Genomic DNA, 21,384 nt, shown 5'->3' on the forward strand with positions numbered 1-21,384 from the left:
CTCTCTCTGTTAAAGGGGACATATTCTCTCTCTTTTAGTTTTTTACACCTCTCTCTTTATAACACACACACATATATATATATATATATATATATATATATATATATATATATATATATATATATATATATATATATATAAACAATTGCTAGATATTTTTTTTCTTTAAACCCAAACGGTTTGTTTAATGTTTGGCCCCCAATTCTAAGTTACAAAGAGATCCACAATTTGTTCAACATGTTGGCCTAAATATGTTGTAATTTTCCTATCAACTAAAAAACCTATTGGGAGGTCGCCATTTTTAAAAAATCTGCGCAATCTAGGCTGGGTTGATGACGCATTTTCGCGCGTCATGTACTGAAACGAACAGATTAAACGCAGGAAGACCAACTTTAACAGAGTTGTTGTTTATTATATTGCGTTTGACTGGTGTAAAATTGTATCGCTGTTGGTTGTAATAAAAAATAATCGTATTAATATTGCACAGTGGGCGATGAACACAAATTCCGAAGGAACTACAGTTGCGATCTCAACTCCAGACGAGGGAGCCATTTTGACGAGCGAAACTGATGAAGGAACTAACGGATGGTCGCTAGCCCCGCAAGCTAAAAACAAATCCTGTACCGACAATTTTTATCCACAAAGCGCCAAACCCTGCCGCCGGCTAGCAAGTGAAAGACTATTGCTAATCAGAACATCCGGTACCGAGTGTTAACAGGACCGGACACACAGCACGTCAACTACTTACCGGATCACACAGTCCGAGCAGCGGTAGGTGTTTAATTTAGAAAGCTGAAGTTAGCAGCAGCAGAAAAACACCAGCGTCTTCGGTCAACTCTTTCCTCTTCCTTCAGTTTGGTTATCCTCATCTTCATTAACCCTCGTGATTTCTACATTCCCATCCATTTCAATACGCTATGGTTCACATTGAAAAGGCTTTTAATGACGTTACTCATCGTCGCATAAATCATTTACCCAGAATGCACTGCAGCGTAAACAACATGGCGACGTCCATGTGAGAATATTTTATTTTAATTTATAAGTGCGTAACAGCCTACAGTATTTTTGTACTGCATAGTTTTTACATCTAAAATATTTCTGAAAGTCTATTGTTACAACTAATTGTGGATCCTTTTAAGAGGTAGGACTATAAGAATTTCATCGCTGTTCACACACAGCCATCTTGAGTTACACATCAGCCCGATGAGAACATTCTCCACTGGATGAAATAAGAAACATTAAGGTCATAGATATGTAGCTGTATAATACTATAAATGTCAGATTTTTGTGTTAATTACTTATTTAGATTAGTTATCATTAGCTTTTTACCTGCTACGTTGTTAGCACAAACAAGTTCTAACTATGTTAAACTTTGAACCAAGATATAGGTCATAAAGACAGGCAATATTCATGTTAAATGGTTACTGTCATTTTAAAATCTAAATTCAGTTATTTGTCAGTATTTTGTTAATATAAAGTTGTTTTATTCTGTTAATCCTGATTGAAAATAAGTAATGTAAGCTTTACTTATTTGGTGTTTGAGTCCATGGCCTGTTCTTTTTTTCTTTGGCATCTCTTGATGTTTATTTTAAAAACCTAACCCCTGTTTGCTGTGTCAAATCTGTAACCCAACCCAGTTTTGTTAAGTTCACCCATGGGGTTAGTCCATATTTGACCCAAAACTGGATTAACAACACAACTGGGATGTTTCCTGGGCTGCAGTTGGTAGCTCTGCAGCAAAAGGGTTTGAATCCCAGCCTGGGGTCTTTACATGTGGAGTTTTCATGTTCACACCATGCATGCATTAATTTTCTCTGGGTCATCCTCCCACATTTCAGAAGCATGGTCACTCTAAATTTCTTCTAGGTGTGAGTTTGTGCGTGCTCGGTTGTTTGTCCTTTGTGACTCATGTCATGCGACGGACTGGCAACTACAATAGCTTGATGAGTTGTTTTATACCCAACTGGCAATTTGAAGGTACAACTTTATTCATAGGGGAAAAAATACAAGAGGTTTTTTTTATGTAAAGTATTGTGCTTTTATATATGAGAACTTCAATATATTAGAATTTAGATTCCAATTTAACAGTGACTTTTCAAATAATTAAAGTAGCTCTTTTATCTTGAAAACTGTGCAGGCCATTAGTAATGTCATGCTGGTATGTATGCGACGGCTGATGGATGCAGAGACCATCACGATGTGATGAGAAGCCGGCTTCTCACCAACAGACTTCATCATGTATTAGTGGTTTTTCTTCAGGACTCCAGAAGGTTCTACAATTTATCTCGGGTAGGCTTTGAAAGTGCTGTGTGCATCTGGACAAACAGTTCTGGTGTCATTTCCTGAAAGTGCTTGAGTTGCTCTCGCAGTTTGGAAATCACAATTCAGTTTATGTCATTTACCAAAGGCACTGCATGTCACCTTCACTTTCCACACCTTTGCTATTTCTTCCAAATAGGTATATTTGGAGTGGCCTGTGTTACTTTTTCTTCCCATTGCTGTTTTCTACTGTCACCACCTGTTCTGCAGTTTATTTACCACAACGTCCAATTAGTTGGCCATCACTACCTTAACCCAGTGTTAACAGTCTGTAAGTCTCAGGACCTTTAATGTGGAAAAATCCCAGTTTTTCCAGTTAAAACAAGAAATCAAGAACATAACCAGTGAGCTTTGACAGATTGATGGTGTTGCTACAGATATTTATGTGGTTTCTACTGTGACTTGGGGTTTCTTGGAATGAAAATGTATCCAAATGCAAAACCAAATTTCTTAATCCCAACTGCAGATTTCCCCTTTTGGCATTTTAAGCTAATGTAAACATTTTATTTGCATATATTTGTGTGCAATTACTGATGATTACTTTTTATATTTAGCAGAAAACATAACATCACAAATAAGAAACTATTAATAGAAGCTTCTATGTTCATACTCTAAATAATTATTTGGACTGTTCTCAGTAGAAACATCTCACCGATGACATTTTTAGCCCGACACATTTCTGTCTCCAACGCTTTCATTACACCAATCATGTTTAAGCTCATGTGTCTGTTTGTTCATGACGTTGGCTCTGTCAGTCATTAGTCAGAAACAATGATGCTCTCCTCGGCTTGATCACCTCATGTGCATCTCAGCTGTGTGATCGCGCAGGCTTCTTCAGAGCCCAACGCGATGCTGGCAGCATGGGGGCGTCGGCTGTATGAGATGCAGACACAAACTAGAGCTGACAGGCGCTGCAAGCCTAAGGGGAGCAGAAAGCAGTGGGCAGAGAACCATAAGCTACTCTCTGGCTTTGCACTTTGTTTCCTACTCAGACATCCACCTTGAAGACCTCGCTCGGTTGGCTACAAAAGGCTCAGGGCAGCTTAAGGGGAGATTTGAAGGGGATAGCAATGAGAAAACATAGCTAATCCTTAAACTGAGAGGAAAGATTTACAGCAAAGGAAACAACTTTTTACAGTGCAATCAGAAAAAAGTGACTTTCCTATTAGAAGCTGTTGTGCTGGTGAGACTCATTTTTTGTGTTCAATCAGGGTTAAGATGTCCCTCAGCTTTACAGTAAGAAAACACTCTTCCCCTCTCCAGTTTGGTGAGAGATTGTAAAGTGTTGCATCCCCAGAAGCATTTGGATTAAGGAGCCGCCTAAAAACTGCAGCCCAACCCGCAGAAAACAACCTGAAGTGCTGGAGCTGATCCTTGGCACTCCTATTGATTTCTGTTGATCACAATCTTATTTGGCAATTTAAATGCTAATGATACTTTTAATTGCAAGACGGGATAAATGTGATTTGATCTTTAGGAGGCAATTACTTTCATGCTTTGTCTAGCTCCAATCTTTTTCAGAAGGCGGACAACAATTACTCTGCACAACTCAGATTTCCTTCTTTGCTTGCAAAAGAAGAAAGAGGGGGAAAGAATGAAACAAGCAAAGTGTTTCTTTTGTGTTCTTTGACAAGTTTATCAAAAAATTATTTCTTTTGCTGAGGAGAGAAGCTTAGCTTCCAAAAACACTTTACAGCCATACATCCACTCGGTTCCAGTGTGTTTTCAACATAAGACATTGTACACATACGTACTCCGATATACAAAAAAAAAAAAGACGAGGATTGCCCTAGACACTTGAAACGCATGTAGCACATTCTATACAGCAAAAACAAAGCACCAGTTTTATTTACTGACATTAGAAATAAAAGTTTTCAATTGACACCCAGTACATTAACAATTCAAAGACTCACATGAGAGACAATCCTACTTTGGTTACAGCTTAAAGCAAGAGGATGTGCAACAATAATTGACCATTTAGCACATTTAAAAGGTCTTCACATAGTAATGATGACCATCTTACAAATCAAAATGTACACAAGAACAAGTTATATCTCTTGGATTTACTTCTTCCAGAATTATATGTTTTTAAAGGTGCTGCTAAATAACACAACTACTGTCCATCAGTGACTTCAAATGCCTTCCAAAATAATAGCAATGCTCTATAACCCTTTAGTTATTTTCATTGTGGTTGAATGTACTTAATACCTCCCGTCACACTATTGCATATCTGCCTTATACTGTTGTCAGTATGCCGTCTGATACCATAGAGTACATAATTTGATTTCCAGTTAAACTCTCAGATTATTTACTACACACAGGCACAGCTGGTACTAAATTTAAGTAAATGCTACACAAATATAGTAGCAGTCTTTTGATAACTGGAACTAAACTCATTATAAGCCATGCAGATGCTCTGTCTGCGCTGGTGAACATTCACTCAACTAACTTGGCCCTGTCTTCTGAGGCATTATTTAAGCCACTGAGAACTGTAATATTAGACAATCTCGTGACGGTAATATTGTCACTAATTATTGTGATGATGATATTAGTTGCATGGGCCACATAGGGGAATGTTGCCTTGCAGGGAAAAAGGGATTTTTTTCCATAAAGTTTGCAGTTAAACTCCATCAAACAAACTGAAATGTGAATTGGTGAAACTTGGTAATGATAGCCAATGACGCTGCATCTAAACAATATTGTCTGATATTAATATTGCACAAATTGATATCATGCTTATGATATATTAGTGAGATATCATGCAGCTTTACTGCAGGCAAATCTGGATAAAGCACTGAACTTTAATCTCAATAGGGTCTGTAGAGTTTGGTGGATTAATTCAAGACATTGATAATAGTGATACCAGGTCAGTATCAGATTGATATTAGCATGGTACTTTAGTTTCAGATTCCCTCAACTCTACCTCAGAAAATACATTTTGATTTGTTCTCTGATAATGTTTTGCATTTGTTTGTGTGGGAAAAATGCACAAAAACCATTTTAATATGGTATTAAAGTATTTTGTAGATACTTATAAACTTTGTTCAATTTCTGTTGAAGGTTTGAACAAAAAAAGTAAAAAGGAAAAACCACAAGAATACCTAAAGGTCAGAGGCTTGATGATATACTTAAATAATTAAAAGTATCAGTGTCGGTATCGTTGGACTTACTTGGTGTTGAATTGATACAAAAATGTGCGATACTGCACAAGAAAACAGAAAAAAATGATAAAGTGACTCCACGCCAAAAAACCCCCCACTAAGTTTTCTGCCCTTCATCTGTATGCCAGCATATGTAGCAAGATAAGAAACAGTGTGACAGTAGCTTTATGGTTTTACTCTTACGCAGTTGACAGCATGGTGGAGGTTGGCATCAAAGCAGTTTATACCAGCGAGTATTTACAACAACAAGGAACCAAGCTGTACATCATTTTTTACCCACTTTGCTATAATTGGCTGTGCTTTTCGGCATTTTGGAGGTCATACATCAAGCTCCGGCAAAACGGAGCGATGAACACATTATTGGGAGAACATCGCCTCTGACAGTGCCTATCTATTTTGATAATCAGTTGACTATTGTGCCAGTGTAGCCTCTAAAAGGAGCCCGGTGATTTATTAGGATTGACCAATTTTGAGTCACATCATGTGCTGCTTTGTGAGGGCAAACAGAGGCGTGACTGGCGGTGCAGTCAGGCATGTTATCAAATGCCCAAGCTTGATTAACAGCTCATCAACATGCAGAATTAAACAGTCTGGCTAAACGCTTCCCCTATACCCCGACATTACACACTTGCATAAAACTATGAATCTCTTTACAGTGATCCTGCAGCTAAACAAACGCAACGCATTCCCTTCCTGCACCTTATCAGCATTTATATCATTAGATATTTCAATTAGAACAAGTGAACAGGTTTCTAATATGACACTGAACACGACTGACAACAAAACACACAGAGCGTTTCACCACATTTCACTACATGAAGCAATCCATGCCAAAATTAGTGAGACACAGCAACGGTCACAGTACTGAGAAAACAATAAATCTTGTCATGCAGATTTGATGGGAGTCGTGCACACAAAACGGGAGAAAAACGAGCAGGAGGCAGAGGGAAAAGGTGGACAGTTAAGGATAATATCGTGTCTTATCTTATGTGTCAAAGCTTTAAAGAGACAGTTCACATATTCCATTTTTTGCATAATATCAACAATAGTTCCCAAACCTGCAGTAGAGACATGTAATATCGCAGTGAGTTTGTTGGGAGAAATGTTTAGGCTAACAGACTGACTCCTATTTAGCTAATTTAAGCTACTTTAAACAGCTCAAACTAAAAGTATTTGCTGTCAAAGTATACAGCCTACAATATTAAACATCTGCATGTTTGGAAAGACGGTTGTCCATCAGTGGACTGATAATTAGCAGTTAATAAGAACTGTTCATCCTGTTTCCTCTAAACCAAACTGTTTGCGCTTGGTAACTTAGACCTTGTTCAGCTGAGGTTTTATTTTATATCTTAAGATCCTAAATTACAGAGATTGTTACTTTGAAAACATTCCATTCAACTGATACAAATTTTCCATGGTATGATGCAAATGAGCAACATTAGGCATAGCTGTAGTACCTAAACAAATTCAGCAGTTTTATGCTGTCTATGCTTTGAATTTGAATTACAACATACGTTTATGTTCAAACCTTTTCCATTGCAGCTTAGTACTCAAAATCGCAAGCTGATGCAGTTTCTACTCTGACTGCTAGATGGCAGTAAAAGGCTTCAAATACAGTTCTCTGTATGTGCAGGATCTCCATTAGCATGCACCTTAGTATCAAATTTTCAACAATATTCTGCTTGGGGCCATTTTCATGTGATCTTATTAGATATAAAGTATTTTGTAAAAGAATGAATGCTTAACGTCTGTATCCAACGCATGAAATCAAACCAGCTTGAGGTTTGTGACCAAAATTAGCCAAAATGTGAAATCTGCCTTTCTTTCCTTTTCAACAGAGGTACTGCGATATGTCACGTTTCTAGTACAGGTGCCTCACTTTAAAATACAAGCTGTCCCTTTAAAGTCTCAACTTTGATTAAGAATTTTACATCTACTTTAAAATCTCCACTCATCCTGTTTGTTCCTATTCAGCTCCGTGAATCTGATCAAGTGGAGCTGGACGCTTCATCTTTTTAATTTTGATGAGGTTTAATTAATCTTGGAGCTGCTTTTAATCAAGCTTCATTTTCTTGCATAATTGTTTATCAAAAGGCATTGCCGTTATTTCATGGAGCTGGATATTTTCTGTTTTTTCTTTTCTCCTGCGTCAAATGGAGACGCATGAGTTCAGAAGTCTTTATAGATGCTTCAAAACAAATCTCTTATTAACACATCAAGTCCAGTGCTTCTGAGTCGTGATCGATGAAAGTTTGCAGCTTTCAGCGCTCACAATGGCGTGCTCAAATACGTCACTTGCAGGCCGCCGTTACATGCAGGCAGCAGAATAGAGGATCCAGGAGGGCAGGGGTCGGCAGGGGACAGACTGGGGTCAGGTGCCTCTACTTTCCTTGTGGGGGACTCTGGCTTCTCTGGAGCCTGTGTCACACAACTATCAGCAACAGCAGCAACAGCAATGCTGAGGGAGTGGAGTGGGAAACAAAGAGCAGTTACTTCAGCGTCAGAGCGAGACAGAAAGATAGATTAGCAAGGAGGGAGAAAGAGACAGAAAGCAATGGGGGCGGTAAGAGTCTGTGTGATTCATCTCTCTTGAAAAAAAAAGAGCTGCTGAGAGGTAGAGAAGTGGGGTTTCTGGGTCATTGTGGGTTCAGAGTTGGACATGCAGCATTTTTGGTCTCCAGGTTTCAGGTGGAAACCAAAAAGCTGCCAGAGTGGCTTGTGACTGCCAGGACGGCTTCTAATATTCTCCACAATCTCGACTTCCAGGCTCATAAAGGCTCTCCTGTCCCCTCAGCTCGGTGCTGCACCGTCCCAATCGTGAAGCTTAGGCAATTTTACCAGTCCATTCCCACATCAGAGTAATTTTCAAGGGAACTGGGTTTGCATCTTGAAAATGCACTATTTGCCCAAGTGCATCATGAAAAAAACTTGGCAACCTCTAAGCTATCGGTCGTGCCTGTGCATCTCTTTCTTTCTTCAGCTAGTCGTTGCCAGGGTTTACACACTTTGAGATAACTGAAAAAGTTAATTTAGATTTTTGCAGCTCTGTTGCTCGTTGTTCTCTCTGTTGCACCCAGTGGTCTGTTTTCCTCCCCCCTGTGGACGGGCAGCAGCTGGCAATGTTCAAAACTGTCATGGCCCCTTGGTTTGCAGGCACAACAAAATTACCTAGCTGGCTGGAGGTGGAATTGCAGAAGTAAACAACAGTGTTCCCTCAATCTGCCTTCAACAGCAGTTTCATAAGAGTAATTGATTCTGCAAAGGAAATCAGTTTTTCTTTCCTTTTCTGCAGAAAATGTAAACTTTCACAACATTTAATTTACTGGGTTGGGTCAAATCAATATTTAAATCGGTATGCACCGCATCGTTGGTAATGCTAACAGCATGGATTTTATCCATGCTCGTTTTCAGATCGCTCATCTGCTGAAATAGATTTCAAATAAAATTTATTTGCAAAATGTAATGATGTGCATGCAGATAAAATTAACTCCCAGTCCAGCAATAAACTAAAAAGCTATGAGAAGTCAGCTTGTCGTGTGATGGTATAATAAGCATCCGATGCAAGCTAACCTCTCTTAAGAAGAGACTGCAGAGTCTGTTACTGCAATCAGTCCTGATTAAAACAATGGTGTTTCAGGCCCACATTATAATCAGGAAGCTTCTTAGAAGATATGATCATTGATTCTATCTGCTCTTGAAAATGAATATGATTTTTTTTTCACTCATTTCTGAGCACGACTGTAATTACATTACGTTTCACCCCGAGATGCAAAGGAAATGAGATTATTGACTTCTAGAATAAATGAGATGGAGGCGGGGAAACACATTGGAATCATGTTCTGTCTGACAACAGTTCAGATGAAAAGGAGTTTTACTTTCGTCACCCGACAAGAGTGCCCACCTAATCTTACAACCTGTCCGGCGTAACCCCCCCAACCCCCCCCCAGTAATATTCTGGCTTTGGTACTCACAGGTCATTATCTGTCTCTGTGCGGGTCTTCTGCTGCCGCCGATGGACCATGAAAACAGTAACAGCCACACCAATGATGAGTCCAATGGCAACAACACCTCCAAGGATCCCGATAACACCACCTGGGGGACCCTGAGGCATTGGCTTCTCTGCAGACAAGAGAAGAAATGACAGTGTCAGCCTGGGTGTTCTTTGAGTAATTGATGGTGCTAGGTTGTACTTGGCAGAAAGGAGGCAGGAAAAGAAGCTGGCGGTGGGGAGGAAGTGGTGGGATTAATGCCACATACTGCGCCTTGCAAAAGTATTCACATCCTTTTAGATGAGGAGTGTCCAAAGTGTAGCACCTGGACCGCTGCTGAAGTAAAAATACTGTTGGGTACAACAAAAAATATGACATTTTTTAAACCAGGTTTCTGCATTTATTTGAGTTTTCTAGTAAATATAACCAGAGTGGCCATTATCCCATTATTGTTGCTGAGCTAAAATTGGAAAAGGAAAATAAATCAACCTCAAAATGTCAGAAATTGTGTATCACTTTAAACAGTTGTGAAATACAGATACAATTTTACAAATAACTTTTCTACAAAAATCGATTTTATTCATTTCAATGCTGCTGTTGAGCAGATAAAATAGAATTTTAACTTTATTTAAAGAAAAAATATGATTTTCAACTTAATTTTGGGCACTACTCCTTTACATATTTGACACTTTGTTACATTACAATTGGAAGTGGAAGAAAATTCATGGTTTTATATATATTTTTTAACCATTAAAAATCTGAACAGTGTGATGTACATTTGTGTCTAAATTTGACTCCAGTGAAGTTAAATGAGTTCAGATTTTTAGAAAGAAGTAAACAGCCATTCTGAAACACCTGAACACCTGTGCAATGCCATAGACCTTGAAGGATATTTTACAAAAAACATTTTTTATAGAATTTCAGCCCTGCAAACCTGTTGAAACCATGTCAACATGGAAACAGAAGTGCATTTTAAAAGAACGAAACAATGGCGTGTCCCGAAAGGAAAATCTCTGCAAGCCATTTGACACAGCTTTTTCCGGCTTCAGTCTTTGTGTCATGAAAACACATCCAAATACTATTTTCAGACACTTATTTCAGTGTGAAAATCATTGTCCTGCCTTTCCCTGGCGCTGCATGAATACCACATGGCTGTGGTCATTCAGCAGCTGCTGTCGCTGCTGCATTTTTAATGCGCGCTCCATCAACTGTTCCAAAGAAGCCTGAATTGGCTCAGGCTTGACAGTGAACCCAAAATGGACTCTTAAGTGCATCACAAAGCTATTATATTTTGAACTTCCTGCCATCCCTGAGGTACAAATGCAACATGTATTTCCAGCATTGCACTTGAACAATGGGCCTCATTCTGCTGAATGAGAAACATGTAAATGTTGGACTGTCACTTTAGCTGATTGATGGGGGAGGCAGAGGGGTCCAAACCAATGTGGTAAACATTGCAGATTGTTGATGTTGCTCTGCGCACCTTGTTTCCCGTGTTTGTACTGTTGATAAAGTAGAACATATTCATTTTGGCACAGGAACTGCAATTATACTCCAAAGATTGATGCAGTTTGTTTTGCAGAAGCTGAGCTCGTCCAGGACTTCATCTTCACATTACATTTAGATGTATAAAGGTTTCTAAAGAGCCTTTCAAACTTAATGACCCACATTAGGGTTGGGAAATATTAGAACATGTTGACATTCTAATCCTGTGTAACATGAAACTGTACTCTCATGGCTATTTACAGTCACTGGATCTTAATCATGTTTAGCTTTCTAGGATGTGGTGGAAGATTGAAAATCAAACCTGCACAGTGTAACAAGATCATATCACACAAGATCTCAAGATATTAAAATACCAGAATGTTTCTCATTGAAGTGACTGCGATCTTGTGAGCACTAGCATGCCTTTGATTGATGAAATTGAAATAGAAAATGCCAGAACTACTCTTAAATAGCTTGTTTGCCACCATTTTGGGTTTGCAGTAGGAACCATGAACAACAACAAAGTGACAGAAAAGACACAAATGCTATGCTGCGTTCACACCAAACCCATCCGACGCTTCATGTTTGACACACGTGCACTCTGAATGCAAACCTTGACATTTTGCTCTACACCCCGTGTTTTGCACATCTGGTTTACATTCATAGTCGACGTGGAGGCGTGTCGCGGGCGCGTCAGGCACGCTCCATTCAGAAATCGCTCTCGCCATTGTTTTCCGTTGCTGGCCTATTTGTTGGACGCTCCAGATCGCACATATATCCTACATATATTCTTCACTAAGAGCTGTGCTTTAACATAAAGAAGCATCAGTTCAGCTGTTATTGTGATTTTATACAAAATGCTGGAAAGATCTGGAAAATGTTGGTAGTTGTTTCAACTAACTATGCAGGAAGAAATTGCACAAAACACTGTTGATTTCACCAACTCAAGTGCTATAACTCCAAATAGAGATGAATATGATTAGCACAAATATTAAAAAAAGAAGATCTGTTGTCTCTTCGATAAAAGGCTAAATTACAGAAGGCCTCGCGGGAATCTCTGTTGTTTTTCAGCCGATGTCAGGTGCTACAAAAATAGAACAGTCGTCGCCTCTTAGAGCCATAATTAATTTTCTTTCCTTCAGGAAAACAGCTCTGGTGTCTGTTTTCTTTGACAAGAGCAGTTGAAGCTGCCAGGGAACAATCATCGGCTCGGAGAAAATTCTCACCAATTTGAAGAGGAAAGCCTATCTGCTGCCCTCATGATGTCTCCATTATTATCTGCACGCCCCTCCCCGTAGCGACAGGACAAGGCCTCGCTCCCAGGGGGCCTCTTCTCGACGGCCTCCGCTCGGTTGATTCACCACTCATAATGATGGATACACAGAGGACTACTTCACACACAGCCGAACAATGGCAGGCGCGTTAGCCCACCTTGTATCCAGCAGCACTCACTGCCACAGCCAGTGACTATATATCATGTCTATCAGATTGTCATGCTACGGTTGCCTTGGCTGATCTAATTTTCTGTCATATTGTTCCTGAAAGGAACATCATGTCAAACCTTGCAGTGGAAGAAAGTAAATAGTTATTTTTGTAGCTACAAAAATACCAAAAAAAAAAAAACTTTTTTTTTTTAGTTATTTCAGTAAAAAGTAAAGGCAGTGGAGTGATTTGGAAGAGCGAGTGTGAATGTGATGTTGCAGCAAGGGAACAGATAAGCCAGAACTCCCACTGTTGTCTCATCGCGCTACATCATGAAAGCCAGTGGGCTGAATTTCATGCCACTAATGCAAATGCCAGACACAATAGTGTGTTGTATAACACTAATACACAGAGGAGAGGACTGGATCAGAATGCAATTTCCCTCGTTGTGGAGCCGTAGGCACGGGATTTACACTGTCACCTCCTTACACATGAAGTTGGGGGAGCCATCTGCTGCACAGCCTGAGCTCCTTGGCTGCTTCCTATGTAGCTGGAGAAACATCAAAAATTCAAGCTTTTATTTTCTGGACATGAATTCCACATTAAAGCATCTCACTCATCAAGGTTTCTTTTGTTATTTTTTTCATGTTTGACCACCAACTAACTAAATGTCACAGCTTTAGGTGTGGATAGTGAAAGATTTGTGTGCAGGAGTAAACATGAGAGCACATGCACCACGGCGGCGCTACTGAACCGGATTGTTCCATAGAGTACAGCTTCCTTATAAAATGACAGCCAAAAGTTTGCATACACAGTTTCCAATAATGAAAGTTACATTTGTGCTTCTCATTTTACATTTGAGCTAAAATATTTTTATGGTGGACTGATGGTGAAAATATATTCAAGATATAAGATTTGAGTACACAAGTTTAGTTTTTCAGTGTGATACTCTGGAGTTAAGTGATAGAAAACACAAAAATAAACAGAAATTGATTTTCCAATATGATTGCAAACATACATCTGAACTTACGTTGGAATATTTCAAGCATGCTAATAAAGTTGCATTCACAGCTGATGTAGTAAACTCAATTTGACTGGGCTTTCTTTTGCAAAATTTGTTACATTTTTAACTGGTGCAGTTCGCTTAAAACTTAAAAAAAGCTAAAAACAACAACAACAACAAACAAACCGTTTGAAAATCCTGTTTACTCCTTCACCTGTGGTGGCGCTGCACCAAAAATCGAACCAAAAGCAAAAACCACAGAAGAAGACACTGAGCAACTTCCTTCTTCAATACAAACAGAGATGGAGTGGATTTTGGTGGTACATTTTTCAGACTTTTGATTTCAGCTTCACACAGAATACACAAAAATATACTGAATTTTATTTTGTAATTTGAAAATATTTAATGAAGACTCTTTTTTTCTGCTACTGATAAGAAAGTGAATTTAGGAAAACAAGAGCTACGGTACGCATTTTGTCGAATCAAAGTTGTAAAATCAAACACAACTTTGACAGTCTTGAATTTTGAAAGTTGACAACTTCCATAAAATCTGACCAAAACATTGTTTAAAGGCAGCTCTTCAAATGCTGAATGTCTCACGGCTGCCACTGAAAGGCTGCTATTGATTTACAATAAGTGTAAAGCACCCGTCCATGGAGCCACTCTCTCTCTCTCCCTGTGTGTGTGCCGCCTGTCCAGCACTGTGTCAAATCTAAGATGACAAACCTGACCTTGGGTTTTTGTAGCTCCAGCTCCCTCTGATGTGGTGGCAACCTTCATTGTCACTTCTACTCCCCAGTGTTCATTCAGCTGTACCAGATGTATGAGCTTTGTTTTTTTTTTTTTTCCCGCTGCTCCGCAGGATTCAGACTCAGAGTGGCATCACCGGCCTTCATGCGGTCCTTTGTCAGCTCCCATAGCCTTTGTAGTATCCACTCACATCAGCTGGTGGCTAACGAGGAATCAGATTTCCCTGACTATTCATCAAGACAACATCAGAAAGCAACAGGTGTGCTTCCAGTCTGTGATTTTCTGTCAAGATTTTTTATTCTGACTATAAATACATTGTCCTGCGAAGCAAGTTCTACTCCTTCATTTTTATATTTCATCACGTCATAATTGGAGTAGAATGTAGTGAATTATTGTGAAGGGAAACAAAAGTGACACATGGTTTTCAGAGCTGCTTACAAATGAATATCTTAAAGAGTTTGTGTAAACATGCAGCTCAGCTTCTCTGATTTTACTCTTTATAGGTAAATGTTTGAGTAAAATGAACACTGTTCTTTTATTTTATATGAACTACCGACAACATGTCTTCAAAATGCCAAGCGAAAATTTAGGATTTATTTGCAGAAAATGAGAAATGGTCAAAATACCGAAAAAGATACAGTGCTTTCTTTCAGACCTCAAATAATACAAAGAAACCAAGTTCATATTCATTCAGAAACAACAAAACTAATGTTTTAACTCAGGAACAGTTCAGAAATCAGTATCTGGTGGGAGAACCAGGAGGTTTTCAATGGGTTCAGTGCAGCAGCCTCTTCATTTCTTCCAGAGTTGTATTTTGAAAGAGCTTCTGTAAAAAACAACTTAGAAACCTTGGATTTAGATTTGGACCATTTTAACACACAAATATTCCAGTTTTTCTACTGTAGGTTTAATAACTCAAGCAGGTTTTTCTCCAGCATTGTCCTGCATTTACTGACATCCATTCATCTGATCATCTAAGAAAAGCCTCCTCACAGCAGGATTTGCTGCCCCCCGGTGGTGGGGACTAATATGCTACTGTGCCAATAGCTGAGCTAATTTTTCATTTAGCATTTTGCTAACTTTGAAAATGTTCAGCACACTTTGCTTCCCTAAGTAATTTGTTTCCAGATAAACTCAAAAGTGTTGATTTACTTTGAATAAACTGCTTGTAAACACCCACTTCAAAATAAGAGCAGGAATATAAACAGTTAACTACTTGTTGATAAATCAGAACTTCAACTGAAAGTTTACAAAACGGCCAAATAAATTAGCGTTTTAGCTTTTATCTGAATATATAAATTTAAGGGAAGCTAACTGTGCTAAAGATTTTCAAAGTTAGCAAAAATGCTAAAATACCAAGCAAACAATTATGTCCACTGCTAACGCATTAGCGGATTAGTGGAAGTGTTACTACCACTGGGTGTCACATCAGAGGGCTTTTCAGATTCTTATTTTAAAGAACCATGTGTAATTTTCCTTTCACTTCATCAGTATGCACTACTTTGTGTTGGTCTGTCGAACAAAATTGTGCAAAAATAAATTTGTGTTTTGTACGTGAAAAACATCCAGGGTTATAAACACTTTTGATGTTTTTCATTCCCCAGCAGTGATTATAAACTGTGATGCGTATCACAATCTCAGTTACGGACCTTTTTAAGTAAATGTGCTCCACATGCAGTCTGACGCAGAGATCCGCTGTCACGGCCGTCCACGAGTTAAATCACAAGCAAACTGAGAGGCAGATAAAACACGTGTGCTCTCTTTTTACCAGCTCTCCATAGGACATGTTAGTCACACATTCCAAAGCAGGAAGAGTTGAGGTGGGAGGTCAAAGGTTGGGCCCTTTCCAGCTGGAGGACGCCAGAGCAGCTCCAAGCCCGATCTGCCACAGAACGCGCCGTCGCGGGGGCTAAATGGAAGCAGCTTTATTGTAAGGCGTCTCTGCCACATACCTACTGTGGCGCAATGTGCTTCATCAAGCCCTGCTCAGTGAAGACAATTCACAGCCTAATCACGTCATTAAATGTAAAGTGACCCCTGGCAATCAGGTAGACGACAGTAAAAAGGCAGCATGTTATATTAGGAGGACATTTGTGCGGTGGAGTTTTGCTAAAATGTTCCAGGCATAAATCTGATCATATTCCAGGAATGTGCTGTGGCTCCTGGCGCTTTTCGCCGATCCCATCAGAAATTGTAATTGCCATGTCCTCCACGGGGAGCAGAAAACTTTTCAGGAATACTGGGGACTTTTCAAGTGGACAGATTGAGAGTCTGGCTTCTAACCTTTGCCAGCTTCACACCGGCAAAGCCAGTCTGAGACGACCACCTGCTCCCAGCGACCACACAGACTGGTTGCCAGTAAACCAGCAAAGTGTAAGAGTCAAGCTCGCCTTTATCTCTCAGCCCGTGAGTGTTGCAGCCACCTTATGCAGAAGCAAATCCCCAAGCTGTTAGTAATTTAACAGGAAGTTTTTCCACTTTGGGTAAAATCAGCAGACTTAATAAAGAGAAAGAAATGTGGTTTATGGGAGTTCATAAATCCGTATTTCATGCTGGTAACTCCAAGCGGGGCATGCTGCTTCGTCTCCTTTTCCTTCCCCACGCTGAGCTGGTAATCTCGTTAAAGTTCAGCGTTTTCAGAGCTCTCCCCTGTGGGAGCGGCCGATCTTGATGTCGCCTTGGTTTCCCAAGCAGGTTGCCGTCGTCGTTTGCCTGAATTCACACCGACAGTCTGCCGCTTCAGAAGTCCTGGACAAACCGGGCCGAGGCTGATGGGGGTTCGAAGTCTCCCCACAGAGGGCAGCACTTCATTAAACACAAATTGTCAACACATGCGTGTCTAAAGATGGAAGCAGACTCTTTCCACTGTGCGCCTGCTGTGCTGCCTGGAAAACATGTGACCTCGCAGCCATTTTTATTTTACTCCACGTTATGCTTTAGCTTTACATTTCCTAATTGACACTTGGCGCAGTAACGGATGGATACTGCTGTCATGGCTGAATACGTGTCTGCTGAGGCATTCTGCTCCTCTTTATAGCCACTTCCATTTCTGTGTAAACATGTTGTGACTCGGTGATACATCAGGCCAATCTGGGGAAGTAATCACCAGCCTTCAATAATTAAGAAAAAAATCACTTAGCTCGCTCCTATGCTGATGGCTGGTGCACCGCCGCGTCCGGCGAGGCAGACGAATCGACGGCAAGCGAACACCAAAGCCCTGCCATCAGTGAATATGAGATTGCAGGATGCCACGCTGGTGCTGATGCTGACACTGTCATGAGGTATTACCTCTTGTGACAGCCCAAATAACAACAGCTCTAATTAAAGGATGATTGGAAGGGGTGGACCACTACCTCCTAAAGGGGGAATAAACTGCAACATTGCTGCAGGAAGTGAATTGCAATCTTTTATTAACTCCAGGATGCCTGTAGCCGATGTCAGGAGGTAATAGCTTATTTTTAAAGCTGCATAACTTTTCATTCTTCCTGCTCAATGGCCTGTACACTCAAGTATTTTAATTAGAAGCATATATAAACATATAGCAATTATTACATTGTCCGAGAGGTGGCTGGTTTTGTAGACATGAGTAGATTTGGCGTGTTCATGAAATGAAGGGATTCCTTCAGTTCCCACAATCAGAATGAAAACTAATAAGAGCGAGCTGGACGTCCAGCCTCGTTTCTTCTCCATCAGTCACCGCACAACCGTTAGTACAGCACAAAGCGGCATTCGGGCTGCTGTGCATCCGTATCAGTGAAATGTCGCGTGCAGAACAGTTCGATGTGAACACGGTTTCCTGCCGAGACAGAGTACATGTATGGCATCGCCACAGTTTGATTTGAGCGGACGTGTGTGGAGGATTGACATCTGCAAAGAGAAAACTTCCACATTTGAGCATTTCGTACTCTCAGTTCGTACTCTGAGCTGCAAACACTGTCCTTGGATGGTTAATGTCGATGTCAAATTTAGTTATATAACACATTTCCTCAAGATAGCTGCAAAGAAGGATAAGTAAAATACTGAACAGTGGTACAATCAAATATAAGACATATGCTGAGAAAGCAATAACACAATAGGAACAGCTGTTAAGATTTCATAGTCAAGCTTACCAATTACATACATTTATTGTGACAAATTCCTTCATTTCCCACAATCCGTACGGGTAACAGCAAGTTTGATGAGCCAACAGGTCGCCGAGCCGCGTCTCTTCTGCACCGCTCACCTGTTAGTGCGACACAATGGGGGAGTCTGGCCGATGTTTGTCCTTGGAAATGGTTTCTCCGATTCTAAATCTTATCAGCTCGATCGAATGCAACAGTTTGATGTGGACACCAATCATAAAAATGTGTTTTGCGCGCTTTTGCCTCGCAGACATCCGTATACATCAACTTCCGCGCAGTGAAGTACGTCTGAGTATGTGGAGGCCTTTAGAGCTTACAACCTGTATTTATGTAGCCGACATGTTTGAGACTCTTATTCTGAAGTAATAGAGGAAGTGAAAGATGTTCTGTTGTATTGGCAGAGCTTGCTAAAAAAGAAAACCTGACAGAGTGACAGATGAGGTACTAACGATTTGTAAATACAGTAAAAATACCTGTTAGCCACTAATGCTGCTAACATAATCTTCCCATTGAGTTGATGCATGTATGGTTTAAAATTAATAAAACAAATATGTGGTCCTGTGTTAACCCGATAAAGGGAGAGAATTTTTTTTAGCACTGAGAGAAGTACAAAATAGAGAAATAGAATATTTTTCCCTGCTTACACGTGAAAATATAGTTTATTTGTAGATTTTTTTTGCTATGAGAAAATTTCTCCCCAAATAGTTGCCAAAATCAACAACACTCAAAACATTTTGCATCGACTCATCTCATGAGATAGATGTATATTTGCGCCCCAGCTGATCTGAGACTGCTTTCCAGCATCACTAAAAGAAGAGAGCTAAGAGCTGCTGATGCAGTTTGCTAGTGGCCACTCTCATGCTTCTCAGCTCTTTCATCCCCCAGCTGAGCTCCTGTATGAGCTGAATGATAATTTACTGACTGGTCGCCGGTCCAAACTGGAGGATCTGCACCGTATCCCTGCGCTTCTTTTCCCTGCAAGCGCCATGAGGTCACGGCTGTGATTTCCCTCGCCTAGTTAAAAGCTGACAGAGCAACGAACTCACTCCGTCTGGATGTTTTCAAAAGTCGGCTTTCAATTTAACTAATACATCGTCTGGGGACTCTGTAGATCGCGTCCCGCTGGCTGTTCTCTTTTAACCGCCCCGGCTGCAAAGAGGGTGTTTCAGCTCACTGTAAATGTAGTCATATTATCACTGATACACTGTATCTGTGGTCCAACACTCCACTGTTTGTTTTCTCCATGGAAAATGATCAATGATGCCTGATGCACAGTGGCAGACGTCAGGATTTCAGATTTTTCAACTCGCTTCTCTCTGACATTTCAAGCTTTTATGCTCACACCACCAAATCTTTTGGCTTCAGTGCAGCGGTCATCAGCTTTTATCTTTTTAACTTTTTTTTTAATGATTTTCTTTTCCAGGAGTTTCTTTGAAAATATTAACAAAATACAGAAAAAGGAACTACATGCAAAGCATTTGATTTATTTTTCCCTGTCTGCAAAACTGACACCTAAAAAAAGAGAAACAGATTAAAATAACTAAAAAAAAAAGCTGCCATTTATGCTGAAAAAAAATGGAGCTTTCGCATTTAATTACATTAAATATTAATCATGTAAAATAATGAATTGGCTGCTCTGGATGCAGATTATAACGCACTGTTATTGAGAATAGTTGCTCATGAAACTGACATTAGGCTGATTCTCTTCGTAACGCGGGCAGATGAGTGGTTGCTAAGGTTATTAACACATAAAAACAATCCACTTCATTACTCAAAATCATTATCCTTCTCATAATTAAACATTACCTTAATTGATTTACATATAAATGTTGAATCGCGTTGGTCACAGCCGTCAGTGAAACACTTTCAGTGTCACTGATGTCACTTTGTAAACTGTATCCCATTTGATTTTACTGGGATTTTAATTGACGGAGCTACTGGAAGAAAATGTCTTTGAATGCTTTTACTATTATGTTGCTGTTTTAGTTTCATGCTTTCGGACTTTGTTGCTCTCGAAGGTGAGCCTCTGCGCAGGTCTCAGGTGTTTGGCATCAGTGGGTTTTCTTTCAGTATTGATCTGAATTTTGTTGCATCCACCTCTCCACTTAGGAAGCATGTAAATGATTTTATTGAAGGGTACCAGAGGGAGGTGGGCATTTAAAACATTGTGACAAAGTTTAAAATCCCCCAAACATGTCTGTGCGATCAGAATTGTTAATTTTATTACTATTTTTTCACTATATGTACAATGAGGGCATCAATAAATACCAGTAAATTAGAAAATAAATGTGGTTACTGTGTTCAAGTTAGTGATATAAATCATACAGATGCAATGTTTCTGAAGAGCAGTCACAGTAATACAGTTACCTAAAAAAAACGTTGTAAATATCATTATGACAATAGTACCACAAAATATTGCGATAAAATTTTAAGTTCCACCTTTAGTAACAGAGTAAAGCGTAAAATATCCGGCCTACAAGAAGGACAGTAGTTGTAAAACTGTAAATAAACATCATTCTGGGACACATTTTAAGCTTTGCCGTAGAGAGGAGAAAGTCTGCAAATGTTGCTTCCATATTTAAACAAACTTATCTCCACCAAAGTGAGGTCCAAACAACAACACGCCTCAGGACTCTTCCACAGCTTTCAAACAAAACAGAAGCTTCTTGGAAAACCACTCCAGAGATGACCATCCCACAGATAACCATCTTGTCTATCTGTGTAAGTTTAGAGTTGAAACACAAACAGAAAAGAAAAAAAAAGGTACGAGGAGACCTCTCTGCTTGTTTGGTTTGGAAGTGGAGGGAACATATTTGGAACGGATTCTTCCTCGACTCAAATTGAAGTTTGATCTTCAATTTAAGAGCGAAAATAGCATCTTTCACCCGAGCTCATAAAGGCTCTGGAGGCGTCACATGACACGAAGAGTAACATATTTCCTGAATTATTCACAGGCTAACACATTAATGATGTTGCCCTGGAAAGATTCCCCTCCAATTCTATTTATAGGAGTTTTACATTTTATGTTATCTGTGAGAAGCTTATCTCATTGCAAAAGATCTTTATCCACCTGAAAGCCGGAAAATAAGTGAAATTCCCTCATTAATTTACTGACGTCTTTAGAAGCCACACAT

The 21,384-nt window shown here is 39.7% G+C and overlaps 1 protein-coding gene across 4 annotated transcripts in view; it reads right to left on the reverse strand.

Annotated features, from left to right (window-relative positions):
- nectin1b (nectin cell adhesion molecule 1b) overlaps positions 1–21,384 on the reverse strand; it is a 239,319-nt gene that overhangs the window by 58,816 nt on the left and 159,119 nt on the right. For 3 of the 4 annotated variants that reach the window (XM_015015139.1, XM_015015386.1, XM_015015303.1), the window contains exons 6-7: positions 9,452–9,599; positions 7,870–7,938 (exon numbers count right to left, since the gene is read on the reverse strand). In XM_015015139.1, the coding sequence (XP_014870625.1) occupies positions 7,870–7,938; positions 9,452–9,599 (217 nt within the window). The remainder of the gene's footprint in view (positions 1–7,869; positions 7,939–9,451; positions 9,600–21,384) is intronic. The other variant, XM_015015218.1, reaches the window with a different exon arrangement.

The sequence above is a fragment of the Poecilia latipinna genome, unplaced genomic scaffold (assembly GCF_001443285.1).
Source record: "Poecilia latipinna isolate Pla-1442-1.1 unplaced genomic scaffold, P_latipinna-1.0 Scaffold5, whole genome shotgun sequence".
Taxonomy (NCBI): domain Eukaryota; kingdom Metazoa; phylum Chordata; class Actinopteri; order Cyprinodontiformes; family Poeciliidae; genus Poecilia; species Poecilia latipinna.